General features: G+C 49.3%; 4 protein-coding genes across 4 annotated transcripts; 2 read left to right on the forward strand and 2 right to left on the reverse strand.

Annotated features, from left to right (window-relative positions):
* Positions 1 to 6,525: 6,525 nt before the first annotated feature.
* MYCGRDRAFT_75012 (uncharacterized protein) lies at positions 6,526 to 8,717 on the reverse strand (the record flags this gene model as incomplete). The annotated part of the gene is made up of 6 exons (XM_003850246.1): positions 6,526 to 6,598; positions 6,657 to 7,181; positions 7,243 to 7,366; positions 7,435 to 7,663; positions 7,744 to 8,560; positions 8,620 to 8,717. The coding sequence occupies 6 exons, from the start codon at positions 8,715 to 8,717 to the stop codon at positions 6,526 to 6,528; spliced, it is 1,866 nt and encodes a 621-aa protein (XP_003850294.1).
* A 6,305-nt stretch (positions 8,718 to 15,022) lies between these two features.
* Positions 15,023 to 16,741, reverse strand: MYCGRDRAFT_45998 (uncharacterized protein; the record flags this gene model as incomplete). Its single annotated transcript, XM_003850245.1, has 1 exon — positions 15,023 to 16,741. One exon carries the CDS (start codon positions 16,739 to 16,741, stop codon positions 15,023 to 15,025), a length of 1,719 nt encoding a protein of 572 aa, XP_003850293.1.
* Positions 16,742 to 17,048: 307 nt separating this feature from the next.
* On the forward strand, positions 17,049 to 18,857 carry CYP-35 (putative P450 monooxygenase; the record flags this gene model as incomplete). The annotated part of the gene is made up of 2 exons (XM_003850064.1): positions 17,049 to 18,582; positions 18,646 to 18,857. 2 exons carry the CDS (start codon positions 17,052 to 17,054, stop codon positions 18,855 to 18,857), a joined length of 1,743 nt encoding a protein of 580 aa, XP_003850112.1.
* Positions 18,858 to 19,778: 921 nt separating this feature from the next.
* On the forward strand, positions 19,779 to 21,673 carry MYCGRDRAFT_117734 (serine/threonine protein kinase complex beta subunit; the record flags this gene model as incomplete). The annotated part of the gene is made up of 2 exons (XM_003850065.1): positions 19,779 to 21,522; positions 21,575 to 21,673. 2 exons carry the CDS (start codon positions 19,969 to 19,971, stop codon positions 21,617 to 21,619), a joined length of 1,599 nt encoding a protein of 532 aa, XP_003850113.1.
* Between the last annotated feature and the right edge of the window lie 411 nt (positions 21,674 to 22,084).

Consider the following 22,084-nt stretch of genomic DNA (forward strand, 5'->3'; position numbering starts at 1 on the left):
TCGACTATATTGCCGGATATAGTAGTTAGGAGGTTATAGGCGTACTCTAGGATAGCTAAAAAGTAGACTAGGTTGCCGGATATTGCTACTAGAATAGCTAGAAAGTCGACTAGGTCGCCGGATACTACTATTAGGATAGCTAGAAAGTAGACTAGGTTGCCGGATACTACTATTAAGATAGCTAGAAAGTAGACTAGGTTGCTAGATACTACTGTTAGGATAGCTAGAAAGTAGACTAGGTTGCCGGATACTGCTATTAGGATAGTTAAACAGTAGACTAGGTCGCTAGGTATAACTAATAGGGTTGCTAGGAGTATTTAATAGGACGACCTTCCGTATCTTAGGTAGCGTCGCTATTAGCGGCAGGATAAGGATTCCGGTAGTAGATTTGCTAGCTACTAGTAGCGCCTTAGTAGTTATAAATAGTATCCCCTCTAGCCCTCGAGGATTATACGTCTTAGTGCCGTAAGAACTCGTTATATATGTCTCTATATCCAAGTTAGCGCTCGAGAATGTTCTCGATTACAGTATATATACCTTTAGTCGTACCCTCGTATTCGAATATAAGATTTAGTATATATGTTACACTTTTCTACTTCTCTAGCCGGTCGATTATAGGAAATGTAGGGAAGCTAGCGACATTGTCCTAGTCGATCTTGCTCTTTCTATGCTTATTATATATAGCGGTCTCCCTACTAGTGCCCGGGTTAGTGCTAGATACTCCTGTTCGATTACCGCGACGCGGAGGATCGTTATCGGTAGTAGTATCGACACCTAAACAATACGCGACTACGTTAGGATATAATCTAACGATAGCCGAGGTAATAAGGCTACGTAAGATTTATTTCTAGATAGCGTCGTATCGATTACCGTCTCCTTCGAGTACGTCTACGAGCTAAAGAGGCTTATCCTTACGAAAATACTCCCGCTTTAGACTAGTCTACGGCACCTCGATGCTTTTAAGCACTATACTAGTCGTAATATGCTTTAGTTTATCCTTATAGTTATGCCTATGCTCCCCGGTTTTGTAGTAGATGTCTAGGTTATCGTAGACACTATATATATAGCAATCTCGTCTAAAGCCGGTAATACGGTCCTTTGCTAGGGAGTGTAGTTATCGATTGTAGCGGTATATACTTTTCGGTAACGCGTAGATACCTATTCCGGACAGCACTACGATTACCCGCCGCTTTACGCCCTAGCTCTAGAGATATAATCCTAGCTAGTTCGGGAACTAACTATAGTATCGCGGATACTATGTCCGTCCGAGTAAGCTAGCAACTAGACCTACGCGCCTAAGTATATAATTAGCTAGGACAGCCTTCCGTAGCAGACCTAATATCCCCTTAAAGAGTACCTATATTAATAGTACGCACTCTCCTATCGACTAAACCGCACCCTTATAATCTAGATCTTCTGCGGGCATCTTTTAGTCCTACTGCCCGAACTCCTAAAAACGTAAGTATATATCCGTATATATACCGGACCTCCTTACCTAGCGCCCCCGCAACATCTCTAGTTCGTTACACACTACTTCCGTGTTTATCTACTTACCGGGAGGCATATACTTAGATACTCTTATATATATCTAATCTTTCTATAATAGACTAGCTAACCTCTTAGTCCTAGTAGCTGCCGTCTTTACCTAATTAGACGACGAGGCGCCCTTCTTATATAAGATATATAGCTCTACAAAGGTCCCGAATGTTATCCCTAACTCCTTTATTTAGGCTAGTAGGAGGTCTACCTTCTCTCTCTTCGTCTTACCTTCGCCGTAATAATTTCTCGGTCTCCGGATACTAGTATCCCGACTCTTACTCGATCTAGACCCGCTAGTATTCGACGTCGACTAGGAGGGCGTTCGGACTAGAGGCGCCGGCTTAGGTAATTTACGTTTACGCTACGGACGCCCCCTTCGGGCGGCTAGAGTTAAGGCTTCTATAACTATAGACATATATACAAGGATAATATACTAGTAGAGAGAGATAACAAGGCAATGTTAAGGGCTCGAGCGGGGCTATTATTATAATACGCTAAAATCTAAAATCCTTAGCAAAACAGTCTACATCTTTAACTAGTCGACCTCTTTATAGACACTATCGACACCTAAACCCTACTAACTAAACCGATGCTTCTAGGGCACTACGTTCGCTACCCGCGTCTGACCGCGCGACGTTGTTACGATTATCGGTTCGGGCGACACCGTAGCCGGTACCGGAGAAGCTAACCGACGTCTAGCTAGCCGAATCTAGTTCGGATTTAATATAGTACTAAAACGACGGCCGTCCGAACGAACTCTATTATCGGATGCTTTAGGCGTAGCCTTTCGATAGCTAGTAGAAACTCCGGAATGCGCTTTAGGCGGCGGGGTAGGACGGCGGACGGAAGAGCTAGGCGCGCGATTAGGAGGGAGGACGGCTCTATTAGATTACGCTTATATAACCTTTAGCCTTTTAGGGATAGGCGTAGGCGGCTTACCGACTAGAGGGCTAGGCTCTCGTACTAGACCGGCGTAAGGACTATAGACGGACTAAGCGGCAAGCTTATAGTCTAGCTTACTAGTAGCCCTTATATTATCCGAAGCGGACCTAGGAGATCGCTTAAGACTTATAGAGAGTTCGAGACTTAGATAGCGCTTCTACGTACAAACACGATACGCCCTAACGCGTTCCTAACTCTCCTACAATTCCTAGGCCTCGACCGATTACGCTAGCTTAAGTAATACCGATAGCTTCGAAACTAGTATAGTTATAAGCTTAGGAGACGGTCGGAAGTCTACGGTAGAATAGGCTAGCTCAACCTAGCGAGCTATTACGTCTCCCTTCGTACTAGGCGAGCCGAATATAGAAGCAAGATACGCGATTACCGTCTAAGGCAGAAGAGAACCGGGTATACTAGGGAACAGTACCTTTTTGTAATATAATTTAGCTACGCTAGGCTCCTATTTGTTTAGACCCTCGCGGATCGTCTTCTCGTACGGGCGTCTAGTATAGGCGGCATCTAGGTCCGCCGAAGACGGAATCTATTCGGAAAAGCGGTCGGTAGGCAATATTATATCCTAGTCGTAGATATCGTAGTAGTTCTTACGGATACGCCCTTTAGGTAGTAGCTCTACGAAGGGCTTTAAAGTAGCGACGCGACAATAGTCGACCGGACTATCTACATTACGTCTAGCGTTTATAAACTCCTATACGGAATAGTTTATGTTGTCGCGCTTCTACTAAGGACCTAGTTTCGCCGTCGGCTTCTTACGTACCGCCGACGGCAGTCCGACAGGCGCCGGCTCGTTAGTATCTAATCTAGCGTTAGATAGCGCATCGGCGAGATTACTAGCCTCTTTCTCCTACTCCGAGTTTAAGAATCTGTCCGGGACTATACGAGTCTAGTTTAGTCGGGCCGGCGACCGGGGGCCTACGATCTATTAGTCGTAAAGGAAGGTAAAAGTTCTAGTACCCTACTGCTTACTATTACGTATAGCGCGCCCGGCTCGCTATATAATAGTCCGTATGCTAGCGTTCTACGGAAGGCGGTATTAAACAACCCGTTTAATGTTAGGTAGGTCGACGCCTAGACTAAGAGCCTTAGTCGCGAACAGGATCCGGATCTTCGAGTCTAGTTTCTAGAACTCCTTAATTATATTCGCCTACGTTCGCCTAGCCGTCCTACCGTAGTAGGTTCTTACTATAGCATAGATCTAGTTAATCGTTAGGCTTCTAGAGAATTAGGTATGTAGGTAGGACCGGAGGCTAGACGCCGCGGTATAGATACCTAAGCGACTATCGATAAATACTACTATTTTCTTAATCGACTAGGGATTCGGTACGCTATTAGCTCCGGTAAGGCGATCGGTTAGATATTAAAGCGTCTTATAGTTCCCGAGCATACTATCTAGAATAGCGTAACATCGTATAGATATCTTAGATTAGTTAATCGAATCCCGTACGACAACCGTATCGTCGTAAAAGCCGAAGGCCGTCCGATACTTAACGAGGGTATCCGGCTCGAGAGTTGCTAAACAACTAAAGAAGCGAACACGATTAGTTAGGGTAGACCGAAGATTCTTTAGACAGGCATATTCTTTCCGAAATCCTCTATCCTCTATCCCCTACTAGTAAACTAGGTAGAACTCGTCTAATATAAAGAGGCCGAGCCTTTACCTTACCGCCGGTTTAACTATTAGTTTTATAAACTACGACTATATCGCTATCTTAGGAGACAACATTAGGTAGGTACACTTCCCGGAATATAGTAGCTTCTACTACTAGTCGGTAAGCTCCGCCTTAGTGTTCGAGTTTAATACTAACGGTTTTCCCTTTAGACACTCGATCTTCTTAAGCTGTTCCTTACTAATCTAATTAAGTAGAAGCACTAAGATCGACATCTTCTTCTATATTAGCGCCTATAACTAATATACTAGACTCTTGCCCGCCGAGGTAGCCGCAATCTAGACTAGGTCTTTCTTCTCGAAGAGTAGGTGCCGTAGTATACGGACTTATAGCTTTCGGGCATAATACGGATACATTAGACGGACCGCGCGCTTAGTTATATCTACCTACTCCGCTATACTTATAGCTTATTGTCCGTCTAGAAGTACGGGCGTTTCGACAGTATAGTTAATCTAGCGGTATACCTTATCGAACGCGCGGCGGCGCGCTATTATAACTAGCTAGTCTAGTATATTAGTAGGTAGAGAAATAGAAGGTATATAGCATTCGTTAGGGGCCCCGACCTAAGCGGCTTCGACTACGTCTATATTATAGGCATTCCTCTACGCCGACTAGAATACCCGCTCTAGTAGCCGCCTAACTAACACGTCGTCTTCTTCGACTAGAATCTCTTCGGTTAGTACTAATACTATCTTCTCTAGCTATCCTTCCCGCCGAATAAAATGCACTTTTATGCTGCCCCTATATAAAATCGTCTAAAGGGCGATGTCTAATACTAACGGTTCTATAGGGTTTTGTAGACTACCCTAGAGGTCCTTACTATTATCGAAGTTACTTAGGACGTTAGACAGACTATTACTATCGTCGTCGTCGTCGTCGTCGACTACCCGAATACGCTTAGGTACGCTAGTAAAAATAGTAATTTCTATACGCGAAAACGACTCGTCCGATCGATCCTCCTTATTAGTCGCCTTATCTAACGCATTACTAACTTGTCCGGACTCGCTAGCGCTAAAGCTGCTCGAGGTACTCGTCGCGAAAGATCGGGTTAGGTTAGAATTTAACCTAGAAAGACGAGATTTATAGCGCGGCATCCTAAAATCGGCTTTAGTTAAGTTAGGGAGCGGATAGCTAGCTATCTAATAGACAAATTTTAGTTAGCATTAGACAAAAACTAAAGGAGGAGTAGGCATTGCCGTCTCGCTATATAAACGCGTCGGTTAGACTAAAGATACGCGAAAGCCTACTCTTCGTTCGTCTAACGCGTTAGGTTAAAACAAATAGTAGGAGGTTATAGAGTACGTTAATCTGCATTAGATAACTAAGCCGGATTTTTAGATTTTATACCTAGTAATGCTGTCGTCGCCGTTAGTTGTACAGACGCGTTTAGGTACTAACACTCTATATTAGTATAATTTATATATAAAGCTAACACTCTATTACTAAAAAACACTAGTTAGGCCCTTAGACCACCTACAGTAGGGCCAGGTGCTTGCACCTGATTGGCCTAATACGCGAGGTGGTCTGAGCGTCTGAGACTAGTGTGCACCAGTCTGTCCAGGGGCCATGTAGCCGAGCCATCCATGAGATGGAGGACCAGAAGCTGGAGGCCACTGGGCAGGTTGCAAGACCGTACGAGGTGGCGACATGCCGTATGAGGACGAAGTTGCGTAGGTGCGTGGGTCGGTCCAAGAAGGTGAGGTTGAACGAGCGCGCCGTCCGCCGCGGTAACGACGCGAGTCCTCCCTGGGAAGTGTGCGAGTGCCACATGGGAATCTGCCACTCCCGTCGCGACGGGTCTGTTGATAGCAAGACGGGCAAAGGCCGTTGCACCAGCTGTGACAACGAGGCATCTTGTTGGATATGCTTTGGAAAGTGGTTGCGTTGAATGTGGGTTGGGTTGGTCTTCACTTGTTGTGGATGTGAGAAGTGGTTTGGAAGAAGTGGTTGGAGAAGAGGAACAAGAGATCTGGGCTGGGAAGGTCCATACTTATGGGCCAGAGCTTGCGCTGTTCCATGGGACCGTATAGTATTCCATACGTTCTTGCGGTGTTCGCTGGTCGGTGGTGTGCTGCTGTAGCAAGCGAGGCGTGATGCACTGCGTACATGCCGCAAGCGGATATGGTTGCTCGTACTGTGTGTATAGCAGCACGCTCTGTGCTTTGCTTTTGTTAGGCAGTATCAGAACGAAGACCGGCCTTGAGTCGACTGGTGTTGAGAGACCAGGGCCTAGGCATTAGCTCGATTAATACAATATGTGCCTGTACCAATCTAGTTACAACTCCCCGTTTAGATAAACCATCGAGATGAACAAAGCGAATGTACCGATATAAGTGGCCATCTGCGTAGATCTGTTTGCTCAGATCTCGCTGCTTTTCTTGGCCGGCACGGCGTAGGCAATCTTGTCGTCGAATTTGTAGAGCGGCTCGAGTCTATCGCATGGTCAGCAGCGTTTCTCAAAAAGTTCATCGGGTTATGGTATCAGCTCACGTGGCGTTCTTGTTGAATAACACCCATCGCTGGAACCACCATGGTGCCGCCTGGGTAGTCTGGTACTTGATGAACTTCCTGCTGGGCACAGCAAACACGTAATCGAGCTCCTCGAGCGTGCGCTGCTTGGTCTCTGGCACGAACAAGAAAATCATGATGAACGCAATGACGTTCAGTCCAGCGTAGAAACCGAATGCACCGACCGAACCGAATGCACCCAAGATGGCCGGGAACGAGATGGACAGGACAGAAGCCCAGAAGAGACAGGTTGCCACAGCCCAGCCCATACCGACTTCACGATGGGAGAGAGGGAAGACTTCAGCGCTGTATGTGAACGGCACAGGGCCTTCGCCGGGAGAGTAGAAAGCCGCAAAGAGATAGATGAACAGGGCAACGAGGCCAAGGTGGGCAGGGTTGCTCTCGGGAATAAGGAAACAGAGACCGGCAGCGAGGAGGGTCCAGGCCATGTTGGGAAAGGTAAAGAGGAGAAGAGAGCGGCGGCCGAACGTGTCGATGGTCCAGATACTGGAATGGAGTTAGCATTCGTGATGTCGATTGTCTCCGGCGGCCCGAGATTATGACTTACGCTGGCCAGGCAAAGACGAAGTTGACCAGACCGAATCCGAAGGATGCGATCAGAGCATCGCGCGCGCTGGCACCGGCGTTCTTGAAGACAGTCGAGGAATAGAATGCAATGATGTTGATTCCGCCTGGAACAAGTCAATTTCGGCCTTTTGTTCTGAAATACTCGTGCTGCGACGAGGACAGTGAAGCTTACACATTTGCTGCGCAATCATGACTACGAACGAGGCCATAGTCGCACGACGGACCCGCGGAATAGTGAACAACTGAGTGAAGCGAGTGACGTAGTTGCTCTTGCCAACAATGGCGGCCTCGATCTGAAGCTGGGTGTGGATGTAGTACAGATCACGGGCGGCTTGAATTGGATGAAATCGAAGCCTCAACAGAGACTTGTATGCCTTGTCATACTTGTTCTTTTTCATCAACTTCGAGAGCGTTAGCGGCGGTCTGCAGACGGCGCAGGGGGCTCTGCTGTGATAGCAAGCGTTGCGGACGACGAACTTACCCAACGAGGGCTTTCCGGGCAAAAGTAGATTCCGAGCACCAACGGAACAGCAGGAATGAACGCCGAACCAATTTGGAGTCGCCAGGCGATGTCACCGACGTTGTACACAGCCAAGTTGGCGCAGAATCCGAGGAAGATGCCAAATGCCGTCCACATCTGCCAAGACATGACCAGGGCTCCACGGATTCTGGCAGGCGAATTCTCGGCGGCGAAGATGGGCACTGAGCTACCTTTCAGACCCATACCGACACCCATGAGTAGACGGGTAATCAAGAGTTCCTCCCAGGTCTGGGTCAGAGCGCCGCCGATGGGAGTGAGCAGACAGAAGACAGCGGAGATGAAGATGCAGCCACGGCGGCCGAGGTAGTAGTTGATTGGGTCCGAGAGCCAGCAGCCGATGAGAGCACTTCCAATATAAGGTCCAGCGTTGACCAGACCCACGAGCCACTGGTCGCGAACTTGATTTGGATCGCCTTTGGTCTCTCCCTTTCCAATGCCGAATTCGACGGGGAAAGACAAGTTGGCTCCGTTCGATCCGGTCTGGTCCCATCCTTGAACAGCAGCTCCGATCGAGCAGGTGATGATGGTGAAGTAGAGCGCCAATGGATGGGACCATTTGTGGGCAGCTTCGTGGCGGAGGGCCTCCTTCTCGTCTTCGCCGAGGATGTCGAGGCTGTCGAAATCGTTGGGAGACTGCGCGACCAGGGCACCGCGCTTGATCAGGTCGACTTTGTCCTGGAGACCTTTCTGTTCCGCGAAGAGTTCGACATCGGCCATGAGATCCGTGTAGGAAATGTCCGCGAGAGGATTGCTGATTCTGTAATATCGATCAGTTCTGCGGATATCAAGGACATTGATCGCTCTGCTGTTGCTCACTTTGCATCCAAGTTCTCGTTCAAGTTGATGGTGTGCACAATGGAGCTCTTCCGCACCTCCGACACGCCATTCTCCTCAAATGTATGCTTCTGGTCCATGGTGCTAGAGTCAGTGTCGCCAGGCAGGCGTGCCAGGTCAAGCTCTATGCAAGCTGTCGAAAAACTCCCGTCGCTGGGCAGACGAAGATAAGGCCCCGTTTACTTGGCCGAGTATCTAGTATCCTACCGAGAATCTAAGAGCAAGAAGATTCTCTACTAGATTCTGCAGTATCGCCTTCTTTTAAGTAAACGGCTAGTATCCTAGTGAGTATCCGCTATAACCGATATAGCTAGTCGCTAAGAAGTAGTTGTTAAACATCGCGTCTCGTAAATAGTGTATTATACGCGTGTATTGCACTACTCTTCTTCTACCTCGTTGTTACTATAGAGTCTAATAACGCTATTGCCGTCCTTATTATTACTACTCTTACTATTGTCGTCGTCTTACTATTCGTTCGTTACGTTCCTACGCTAGAGCGATAGTATAAACCCCCCGGTAAGCCTACTACCCTTATCGATCTGTACGCCGGTTAGAGCGAGATAAGGAAGTATCTATATAGCATAGATAATTACTATTATTAGACGACTCGACTACGGCAGCCGGTGCTACGTACATTAATTACGGAGATTAAGGAAAGAGGTAGTATAGGGCAGCGTAAGCCGAAGATTCGAATCGAAGAGTAGGTAGTAATATTCCTTAATACGATAGTATATAACCTCTTAGCGAGGGATATTCGGTCGAAATACTAGCATTCGTTACGAACAGGTCCTAAGATTATTAGTCGAATCGCCGCGGCGATATATCGCATAGGTAATAACTATATAGTGTTGCTAAAGGTTAGTACGCCGCTCTATACTAAACTAAAGGAGCCTAAGTTTAGAGCCTTTAGAAGGATACTCGGTACAATCGATAGCACCTTTATTTATACTACTATGCCTAAGGAGCAATAAGGGGCGTAGATGTACCGGAAGAACTTTACCGCGTAGAATATTATAGCGGCGTACGACTTAGATTGCCGCTTCTTATATACGTTAGTCGGCTATAAAGGATTAGCGAACGATAGCACTATATTAAAGAAGGCGTACCGGTAGGGATTTACTATACCGTAAGGTCGATATTACCTCGCTAATAGCGGATACTCTACGACGGATAGGAGGGTGTTAGTACTATATTAGAAGACTCGGTATTATCTACGCGAGTAGGTAGTAGTAGCATTACGGCCGGAAACGAGGGAAGAGTTATTTAATCTACGACATACTTAGTTAAGGAACTATATTAAACGCATCTTTAGTATCGTAAAGAAGCGCTTTAAGATTATCTACGATAGCCCTAATCTAGGCTATTCGATACTCGATTAGAAGCGCATCCTTATAGCCTATCTAATTGTCTATAACTTTATCCTCGACTATAGCTCGTAGCCTCTTAAATCCGAGGATCCGGAAATCTTCGAGAATAATAGTATAATCGGCAATCGGAGTATACGCGGCGGCGGCGGTATCGATACTAACGAGGACGAGGATAAAGGCGAGGACTACGAGTAGCTCTAGTTTTATAATAATATAGCCGAGGACATATAGTTATAATATAAAGAGTAGTTAGAATCGTAGTTAAGAGTACTAGCCGGTGCGATAAAGGAAGAAGATAATTAGCTCGAAAGTTAGTAGGGTCTTAGTACGATTAACGAGGAGGACGAAGTAGGAGGGGTTAATACTGTTAATCCTAAGCTCAAATTTGAAGCTACGCTCCTTCCTAAATAGGTAACTTTATTACCGAATGCGGCCGAATTCTTAAAACACCTCTATATAAATCGATAGTATAGCTCGTCCTACTACTTCTATACGGATTTAAGGTATCTTCGCTCCCGAATCGTCCTCTATACCGCCCTTTAGACGGCCGAACAGACTGCACCTTTACGCGGTGGCCGTCGTAAGTACCTTCCTTAGAAGGGAAACTAAGACAGTCTGGAAGAAACCTCCTCGAAAACCTCTCGAATCCGCCCGAAATCCTTCTCGAAATCCGCCTCGAAACACGAGCTATAACAGAACAATAGTACGATTCGAACGAATAGCCCTCTACGCTACGAACGAGAAGAAGAAAGAAGTAGTCTACTCTGCCCTATACGCGCACCTCCTCGAAATCCGAATCGAAATCGTATGTCCCTTCTCTAGAGACTTCGTCGCCTTCAAAGGAAGTATATATGCACTTTAAAGAGCTAGAACTCGGTAGAATCTACAACTCTACGATTAACCTACGTAGCTATATGCGCTAGAAGGCGGCATATAGTTCTACAAAGGCATATTAAGGACAAGAGAAGGTAGCGAGTTAGACAGCTGCTTTTTGCGCCTTTGCGCTACATCGCCTTACGCTGCATCTCTTTCGAATTCGTAGCGTGTATGCGAAGCGGAAGGATCCGCTAAAAATTCTGCAAAAGCTTAGCGCGAAAATTCTGCAGCCTTAGGCTGCAACACTCGTTTAATTTCCTTTATCTCGCATTTGTTTAAAGTCCTTTAGCATTGCCTTAGGTACGGGGTCTCCCCTAAGGTTAAAGAATACCGAAAAATCTAATTGTAACTAGATCTACTGCTTTGCCTTTATAGCAAAGCCGTCCTACATAGTCTTGGACTCCGAAAGGACGTAAATGGAACAAACAAACAAACAAACAACAATATACCGCCCTTTAAAACCCCTACTAGCGTTAAGCTCGTTTTACCTTCGACTATCCGGAAATCGTCTTCCTTCTACAAACATTCTACTACTACTACTACCGCCGCTAATAGGCTAGTAACCCTCGGAGACCGGTATTCCTATGTTTATAAGCGGCTAATGCTAATAAACATATTACTACGGAGGAGGCCGAAGCTACGTCTATTAAATAGCTAGCTACTTCTCGAGCTCGACTAGCTTCTATAGCATAGCGACGGCGATACTAGACTTCTACCGATTACGACCGAGATCCTCTAACAATACCGCTTTGTCCTTAAATAATAGGTGCGTTATAAACTCCTCGACTATAATTATAGCGGTAACTAACTCTAGTGTATCCTACTCGCGCCGCGGAGGTAACGAAGATAATAAGGCCTAAGTTGCTCTAGCCTTACTACTACGTATCTAGCTATCGACCTTCTTAATTAATAGCTTTATTACACTAACGACAGCGTCCTTCTGTACCGCTATAGTAGAGGTATTAACCGCGCGGTAGACTCGCTTTATATCCTTCTTCTTAGCTATAGCTTTAGCTCTCTTCTTCTTATAGGCCTTCTTAGCGCGCTTAGCGAGTATTATCTTCCTATCCGTCTCTAATATCTTATCTAGATCTACGTTATCGGTGTCCTACTCCTCCGGCTCCTTATTATCGTCCTTATTATTACCGCTCTCGACTTCTACTACTTCCCTCCCTTCGCTCGTAACTCTAAGATTAGTAGTAGTCGTAGCTTCGTTACTAGTCGCAATATTGTTACTAACGAGCTTATTTATTAGGTCGCGGTTAGCCGGCTCGCTCTCGATAAAAGGCGCGCACTTAGGATAATTAATAATATACTAGTACTCGACGTCTTCTAGCGTACGCGGCGGTAATATACTACTCTATCTACTAATGTAGCAAAGGTAAGTTATCTAGTCCTTCTAGTTATACTTCGTCTTCTACTACTTACTCTTACTTATACGGCCTTTAAAGTTAATCTCGAACTCTATACTAATAGCGCGAGTAATAACTATATAGTCTTTAATCCTCTAGTTTTTACTAGGTGTCTACTTCCCTAGCCGCGCCTTTAATTTAAGTAGCTAGAAGGTTACTATCTCTAGCTTTAGCTCCTTAATTAAAGGGTATTTAGGGCTACTAACATCTTCGTCCTTAAGCTTCTTCTCCTTCGGCTTCTTCTACTTACCCTTAGCCTTACTCTTAACTAGCTCGTCCTTATTATTATCGCTCTCGTCGTCCTCGGCTAGGCGCTTCTTCGACTTCTTAGCTAGCGTCTTCGCTAGCGTCTTAGGTAGTATAGCTAGAGTAATAATAAGATAGTAGTATATATAATACGATACGCTCTAGCGACTACGAGATATACGATATCGATACGTATACGCGTTAGCTAATAGGAGGCTTCCGGAACGATAGATACATACTAGCTAAACCTTTAGAAGTACACGGACGGACGCTAAGAGCACCTACGAGAATCTAAGGTAGGTGCTCCGCCGGATTCTTAAGAATCTTCGTATATACCTACTATATTAAGGAAGCCGACAACACAACACTACTAAGGCCTAGATTCTCTAAATTCACGCTAGATTCTTATAAGAATCCGTGTTAACTAAGTAAACGCCGAGAATCCGAACGAGAATTACTAATTCTTAGTGAGAATCCACCGGATTCTCAGCCAAGTAAACGGGGCCTAAGCACGAAGAGAAAGCCTCGCGAGCAGATGTTCTTATCATTCTCTTTATAGACCTGTCTCAAGCGCTCAAGGATGCACCGTTGAGCGCGAGCGCGAACCAGGGCCTCATCTCCGCTCCTGGACCCAGCAGGGATGGTGCAAAGCGGTCAGCAGCGTCAGCTCATGCCGAAAGGGAATCCCCGACCAGACCATGTCGAGCCGCACGCCGAAGGTGAAAGGCTTCCATGCGGATCAGCTCTTCGGAGTCGCCCTAATGGTATGAACGAGAGTTTCCGGGACATGAGGTTGCAGCGCGCTGGAGCAGCGCTTTGCTGTTTAGGGTGATGTCCTCGCGAAGACATGCCAACGCACTAGGCATTTGAGGAGAAACGCCCCTCGGCCCATGGGGTCAACGCTGGCGTCTCGATAAGGTTCCGGCTAGAGTGAACTTCGCCGGCTCCTTCGGTCGGATCAAGCATTCCGGGATGAAGTCTATCAGCTGGTCAGGACAATGCTGAGACTCTCATTCTGCAAACGTGAAGTCGAGAGAGAGACACGTACTTGACGTTGGCGTTTGCGCGGCAACACAGCCGCGCCATTGTTAGACATGTATCAATCTTCGGCATGCAATCCCCGCGTTCTAGGAGCACGCGAAAATATCGTGCGACGGAACTGGTATTGATGGAGGTGTGGGGCGATTCAGACCAAAGATCCGCCACGTCCCCGGCCAACGAGATGCTTGTTCACACGCCAGGCGCTAAGTTATGTTCGCTGGCGTGTAGATTTAGACGTTACACTGCTTGGAGGCATCCCGCGGACACGCCAATACCTTCTGCTCTGGTTGGAGAGGCTTGCGTGCGGAAGGTGGACTGTCACTGGCAGTGCGGCTCAAGTAGGAAGCCGCCGACAACTTTGCTCTCCAAATCTGTCCGGCGAAAAGCCGAGACAGCGTTGGACGGTGCTGTGACTTCTCGTACTGTCGTACTTCCTCCATCTTCCGCGAGGCTGTGATGCTTCAAAGCTCACGCTCGATCGCAGCGGCCTCAGTCAAAAGTTTCCGATCCTCAGGATTCAGCACGCACAATCGCGAGCTCTGACTTCATGATCCTTGCCCGGCAGGCGACGGAATCACGGCATCGGTAGCACTGCCGCACGAGAGGACCAGGTTCATCCCCGGACAACTTCTCAGTTCATCATCATTTCAGAACCGCCAGGAGTCAAGCATGGTTTCCCAACGCATGTGATCGCAATTCCAACATGATACCGCGCTTACATCGGGACTCGAGTGGACTTCCGGACACCATCGCCATTGGCACCGCAACTGTTGAGAAAATTCTGCTGTTCGTATATGAGCTGAAGCTAATAGTCCCATCTAACGCTATTTTCCCGAGCCACGCAAGCACGCTACTGTGATAGAGCAACCAACCACTAGCGACGCACTAAAGATGCACTAAAAGTCTAGTTCCAACCACGATTCCTTGAGGAACAGGATGGACGGGCCAGCGCGTCCAAACGCAAACTTCACATCGCGTTGACACGACACGCTTGACAATCATCGACTTTCGCTGCACGCAAGAACCACTGCTCGTCGACATACATTCCTTCCTTCAAGTCGTATCAGAAGATTGATTCAGCATCCTGAGGTCTGGAGAAGACTACTGTACCTTCACAGGCCGGGACACATCCTCCCGGTAGTCGGTGCCGGCCGCCGAATCCTTCCAAAATCCGGGCAGCGCCCATTTCTGCTCCGCGAAGAGGCGTACATACTTCTCATCTCCACGAGCTAGCTCAGCACTACTCCACGACCGCGGAGAGCTGCTCGCGTGCTCTCCTACCCCGTGAGCGACGGGTGTCCACTCATCCACATCGGTCCGAAGGCACTTGTCTGAGATGAACGAACACTAGTTCGCAGCACTCACATGCGACATCCTATGATTCACCCTAGCTTCTGGGCAACCGTCGAACAAATGGTACTCATAACACAGAAACTTCTCGCACTACCTCTTTTCCAGCTTGATGGGCCGATATTCCGCCTTCCACATCTGCTTTTCAATCCACTGATCCAACTCCTCATCGCTCTCCATCGGAATGCCCTCCTGCGTCGCCACCTTGCCTTTGACCGCAGCTTTGATCACATTCCTCGCCACGCGCACACTGACCGCCCTCACATCTTCCACACCAGGTAATAATGGCGCCGTGGAATCTGTCCTCGCCGGTGCCATGGACGCTACGCCTTCCACTGCACCAACGAGCATTTCATCCGTGATCAACTTCGTGCGGCAGAGAATCGAACCAAGTCCGATGCCAGGAAAGACGACGCTGTTGTTGCATTCCGCGGGCTGGATCTCAACTTCCGCGCCGTCTTTACCCCATGGCCCTTTCACGGCGTCGAAAGGTGAGCCAGTAGCTACGAGGGCTTTTCCGTTCGTCCAAGTGAGGAGGTCTTTTGGGACGGCTTCGTGGAGGCGAGTTGGGTTCGACAGAGGCAAAACAACAGGTCGTTCAACGTGAGAGGCCATTTCTTGGACAACGTCTTTCGTGAAAGCTCCGGGGACAGTGGAAGTGCCGATGAGGACGTTTGGCTTGACGTCTTTGACGACTCCTACAAGGGATGTGTCTTTGCCCTTCCACTCTGCCGCATCCCTGACGAAGCCTTTTTGCGCACTCGAGACGTCTACATCCGTGGTAAGAAGGCCGGGTTTGTCAATCAACCAGATCTGCTTTGCAGCCTCGTCTTTGTCAATCTTGCATTCTGCTGCGATGGCATTCCTCACTTGATCTGCGATGCCAATGCCCGCACTGCCTGATCCGAATATCACCATACGAATGTCTTTGAGACTTTGACCGCTGACGTGAAAAGCGGCTGTGATCGCTGCCAGAGTCACGCATCCCGTTCCTTGAACATCATCGTTGAAGCAAGGTACTTCCGATCGATACTGGTCTAGGATTCGTCGAGCATTATCCAGGCCAAAGTCCTCGAAATGTAGCATTGCCTTGGGGAACCTTCGGCGTGCGCTTGATACAAATGCCTCGATGAGCTTGTCGTACTGTTCACCTCTGACCCGCTTCTCGCGGAGACCGAGGTACAGCGGATCATTGAGATGTTCCTCGTTGTTGGTACCGCAGTCAAGAACGACGGGCAATGTCCGGTTTGGATGAACGCCCGCACATACGGTCATCAAAACCAGCTTGGCGATGGAGATGAGGATCCCGCCTACGCCTTGATCTCCAATGCCGAGAATCTCCTCCCCGTCTGTGACCACAATATAGTCGATGTCATCGGGATTACCGCCGTTGGCTAGAGCTTGATCGACGTGATCAATCTCGTGAATGTTGAGGAAGATGCCTTCTGGGCGTCGGAAGAGGGAGGAGTATCGTTGTATAGCTTCGCCCTCGGTAGGAGTGTAGATGATGCTGAAGACTTCGGAGAGATGATCCAGCACTAGTCGATAGTAGAGGACTTCATTCTGTTCTTTGAGTGATGTCAGGAATGTGTTGCGTGCTAGATCGTTGTCCCGGCTTTGGTATTGATGCCATGCTCGCTGGAGCTGCTGATCGAGCGTGTGGACCGACGTTGGAAGGAGTGCAGTGAGACCGAGTACTCTTCGCTCGTCGGCTGGAAATGCAGTACCTTTGTTTAGGTAGGGTGTATTTAAGAGTTCGACTCCGGTGTAAGGTGTGCGTATTGGTCCTTCTGCGTGGAGTGGAGCGGCCATGTTGGATGTTGAGGTGTATCTAATTGGACGGGAGATCTTGGCGATGTTTTTCGTCTTCAGCCTATTCAATTGCCTTGCGAGCATTACAGCCAACCTGGAAGTTAGACGAAATCTCGACGTTTCACATGAGTAGCAAGGATGCCGATACTTATTGGATGTTCGCGCCCGATCGGCCGATGACGCAGCATGTTTGCATCCTGAAATCCTCCTTCCTCCGAAGGATTTAACGAAGAAGTCGTATATATGAGCCGAGACTCAACTCTTGAGATCTCTCTTCCGTCGCGCCACATCCATCAGAGCGACACTAGGTATGGCCGTAAATGCGACCGCCGGAAGCTTTCCAACTCCAGGGCTGGAAGAAACACTCACACACCCCTGGCTGAGCACCATCTCCCAGCACATCTCAGCAACGGTTCTTGTCAGCATCGTGCTTACTATCGTCCTTACTCGTCTTTTCACACAGTTCACCGCACCAAGATCCATCTCCACCAACAATGGCGACCCAAAAGCGGTTCCGCAAGTGCCGTACTGGATCCCTCTGCTCGGCCATCTCCCCGACATGGTCATCTCTGCGACCTCATTCGTCTCAAACTTGAGGGACACATACACCGAAGGAGCGTTCGCCTTGAACTTCGGCGGCACGGCCCATAATGTGTTCTACACGCCTGGACTTGCGACTGCTCTGATGAACCAAAAGACCAGCATCTGTAACGCCGAAGATGTCAGCCGCAAATTGATGCAGACCGTTTTTGGTTATCCCGTGAACGAGCTCGACAAGTACGACGCTGCCCTTTCCGAGATTCTGGGTGCCTACAAATTCCTACTGTCGGAACCGCATCTGGGCGAAATGGTCGATAAAACCGCAAGATTGACGAAAGGGAACATCTCGAATCTTGTCACATTCATGGACTCGCCTGTGGATCAGATGCCTTGGGAGAAAGTCTCGAACATTCGCGTTCTCGAAGGTCAAGAGACACCTACTGTTGAAGCCGATCTCCTTCAGCTCGTGCGAGACTTCTGTGCGCATACCGCAAACCCCAGTCTCATGGGTTCAGACTTTCTTCACCAGTTTCCCGACTTCTTCAGTGGTATCTGGACCATGGATCGCGGCTTTCTCCTCCTCGCCACTGGCCTGCCACGTTGGTTTCCCATCCCTGACCTCACTCGTGCTCACATCGCCCGAAGACAGAATCTTGCAGCACTGGATACCTTCCACGAGAACCTGAAGAAGCATCACGATGGAAAAGATGTTGACTCTAAATGGTCGAGCATGGACGACATCGGCGCATTGCTCAAAGCCCGCATCGAAATTTACGAAAAGTACAACTTCTCGATTCGAGCCCGTGCTTCCGCGGAACATGCTCTCATGTGGGCATCCAACGCCAACTCGAACGCCCTGGTGTTCTGGATGATTACTCGTATCTACGCCGACCGTGCTTTGCTCGCCATGTTACGTGAAGAAATCGCACCACATGTGAAAATAGCTCTTCCCGAGAAAACTGGTCTGCCCATCTCCGAAGTACCGAGAATCGATGCTATTGACGTCGACTCCCTGTGTTCAAAGTGCCCACTGCTGAAGAGCTGCTACATCGAGTGTCTCCGTCTTGATTCGGCTAGCTGGAGTATGAAAGTGGTGCAAAAGGATTTTGTTCTGCAGAGCCGTGAAAAGGACGGACAGTCGTGGAAGTTGAGGAAAGGCGAATGTGCACATGCGGCGCACGATTTGCACAACACGGATCCGAAATACTTCGAGCGACCGGAGGTCTTTAAGCCAGATCGACATGTCAAGACAGAGGAGAGTGGAGAGCGGGTGGCGGATATGGGGTCTATTCGGCCGTATGGTGAGTACCTATTGAGACCGCTCTCGTGCTTCACGGATAGAGACACTGACCATACCATTACAGGTGGCGGCGTGAGTATGTGCAAAGGGCGTGCATTCGCGCTCAAAGAGTCGCTGCTCTTCGCAGCGGCCATCATCTCGATGTGGGAATTCGAGCCGGCAGATGGCAAGAAGTGGAAGATACCCGGACACCGCAAGGCGACGTCAGTGTATGGCACAAACGACGGTACCCGTGTCTTGGTCAGACGGAGGCAATTCCCGACGACAGCTCCGTAGCGTCAGAATTGGTCAATGAATTTCATGACACTACCTCAAAGATCTGAATCCCCTTCCTCCAGAATCGTCTGTGCGAGCAAACTTCTAGGCCGCTTGCCTTTCCGACTGCTATCGGATACACTCAGATAGTCCGACGAGACTGACCCTCCACCCATGTGTCGAGCTGCGAGCACAGGGTCGGACTTGATCTTCTGCTGGTGTTTCTCTTCGCGGTACTGTTTGGCCGAGCGGAGAGTTGGCGGAGGTTTGGAGTCCAGGTCTAGGAGCTTATAGAGCCGGGCGTAGGTTGTTCGGACGAGGAGGCCGATTAGGAGGCCGACTAGAGCTGCTATGCTGAGGTAGATGTAGAGTGTCTGATGGATGATGTTAGTCTGCTGTTGATGACTTGTGCTTTGTGGAGTGAGATACCTCAAACTTCGCGATTGCTCTGAAGGGAAGGAGTAGGCAGTTCAACAGAAATGCACCCAGATAGAAGACCGGCTGTAATAAGAAGGCGATCGGTCGAACGAGGAATTGCAAAAGTTGTATCAAGACCTGGGCGATGTACCAGAGCGTGAGGCCGATTGGGTAGACGATCCAGTACAGGAGATTGCCGGTCACAGCCAGGATGCTGCCGAGGTGACTGACATCGCTTACGACGTCGGACATGGTCGTCGTCACCGAGATCTTCTGTATGCTTTCATTTGGGATTTCCGGTGGCCGAAGAGGATGTCATGGTTGTATGGTCGTGCATGCTGCAGGCATTGGTGAGTTGGTTGGTGACATGCACGCGACTGAGGTGGTGCCGTCATTTTTAGACTTTCTGCGGCGAAAGGCAATCTGGATCATTGGCCGACCCCACTTCTGAGTGAATGGATCGGAGTTTGATGGGCGGAGACGAAGTTGTGGGACAGCCACTCCACCACCTCACTGCTGCCACGAACTGCCTGCTAGTCGCACCACTGTCTCTCACTGTTGTCTCTCTGCCACGCGAGCTCTGCCGTCCGCTGCTGTGGATGTTGTCTCGGTACTGAATCTCGACATAGGACTCGACAATCTCACGCCTCCACCCTCCGACATGCTCTTCTCATAATCGACAATCCTCACGCTTCACTCGCTTAATCACCTCGTCATGGGCAACGCAGCATCGTCAGACGCGCACGGCCAATCGAAAGAGTCGGGCAAAGACACAGGCAAACATTCTAGCAACGGAGGACACACTCAACCACGAAAACACCCCGCAAAGGCTCCACCCCCACCTGTGGCCGCACTGGTCTCTTCACCAGCTGCCTCCATCGTCACCTCTACCGAACAAGCTTCTGCCAGTCCAAACCATTCCCGACCACGATCCGCGACACCGATCCAAAGTCACCTCCCACCGCTCGACGACATGGGACAGGCCGACAGCAAGCAGCGGCCAGTGTCGCGTGCGAACAGCAAGCGGGCACCTCCAGCCGCCGCGCCGTCTCAGAAAGATTCACCACAAGCCGCCTCGTCTCCTGTCACAAAGCCGGTCGACGTACATCCGCCTGCCGTCACAGGAAACTCTCAACAAGATGTGAGCTTTCCTTCCGCTCCGCCCTACAGCCTCCCGCCCGTCGCATCCTACAGTCGCCCGCCGAGACTTCCACTACCTATTGAGGAAGAGGTGCATGCTCCAGGCTCGCCCATAATCACTCCGCAGGACGCTGAGCTGGAACACCACGACATCGACTCTGCCATCCTTCCGCGCAAATCCAGTGTTCTCAGCTCCACGACCGTTGACGACGATGATATTGGCGACAATGAGGGCTTCCCACCAGATGTCGGACATTCGCTGCAGCTCAAGATACCCACACGTATGGAGTGGAACGGTAGCGGCGACAAGGTGTTCGTCACGGGTACATTCTGCAATTGGGAGAGAAAGATGAAGCTACACAAGAACAAGGACAAGACAGGCTTTTCAGCGACGGTCATGCTGCCTCCGGGCACCCATCACATCAAGTTCCTGGTGGATGGTGAAATGGTGACATCGAATGACCTGCCCACGACTGTCGACTGGACCAACATCCTCGTCAACTACGTGGAGATCGTGGCACCCTTGCCTCCCGATGAAGAAGACTCCAAGCAGCCACCCGCTCCGGCGGCACCAATGCCGATTCCCGGTGCCGCGATCACACGTGGCCAGGCCGAAGCCGATGGAGAAGGTCTCGCTCGCCCACTTCCTCTCCGCACAAACGATGACGGCTCAGATATTATCGGAGATGATGACTCCATCGGACCGCGCGGCGAGCGTGCTTCGGATGCGACACAGAAAGGCATCCCGGTACCTCCTAGCTCTACGACAGATTCTGCCAGCGTAAAAGACGGATCCGAAGCCGCGACCAAAACCAAGGCCGCCGCCAAACCGAAACAGCCGCGTCCGAAATACACGACCGAAATTCCCGAGTTCCTGCTAGATCTCGACAACTACGGCGAGCCGGAGAACGAGCGTTTCCAGCGTGCTCAGCGCGCTGCTGGAGATCTGCCGCCGCCTCCCAGTCTGCCCATGTTTCTTAACAAGAGCATTCTTAACGGCAATACGCCGCACAAAGATGACGCCAGTGTGCTCATCATGCCCAATCATACTGTTCTCAACCATCTCGCGACTAGTAGTATCAAGAGTGGAGTTTTGGCCACGAGTGGGACGACGAGGTATAAGCGGAAGGTGAGATCTCGCCGAGTCACAACATTTACCACGACTTGCTAACATGCCACAGTTCCTCACGACCATCATGTACAAACCCACCTCAGATGATGGTTGAAGTCAGGATAGTGATTACGCATACGAACACAACGAATACAGACGGACACATCCGACACGCACCACATCGGTCTTCTCGCCGCTCCCTGCTTTGAGCTTGTTGCATGGCACGATACAGGATGATGTGATCTTGGATCTCACTCACGGCTTTGCATTGGATTGCATGGCAAAGGCGCAGGATGCAGGATGCACATAAGCGAGGAGATATGCATGTCGACGGAAAGAGGACGTTGGCGAGCAGTCGGCAAGCAAGCGAAGTTTCCTCCGCCAATGGCGTGAGGAGGAAGATGACCATGCCGCATCTGCGATGAATCAGAGAGGCTACATCGATCGAAGGATCACATGTCCTGCCGTCGTGCGGAAGGGACGTTGGACAGATGAGTGTAAGCATCGGAGAGAGACAGGACATGAGAATTGGGCAACAATGTACCTCTAAAATTGCAAAGATGGACACATTCGGGCTGCA

The sequence above is a fragment of the Zymoseptoria tritici genome, chromosome 8 (assembly GCF_000219625.1).
Source record: "Zymoseptoria tritici IPO323 chromosome 8, whole genome shotgun sequence".
NCBI lineage: Eukaryota > Fungi > Ascomycota > Dothideomycetes > Mycosphaerellales > Mycosphaerellaceae > Zymoseptoria > Zymoseptoria tritici.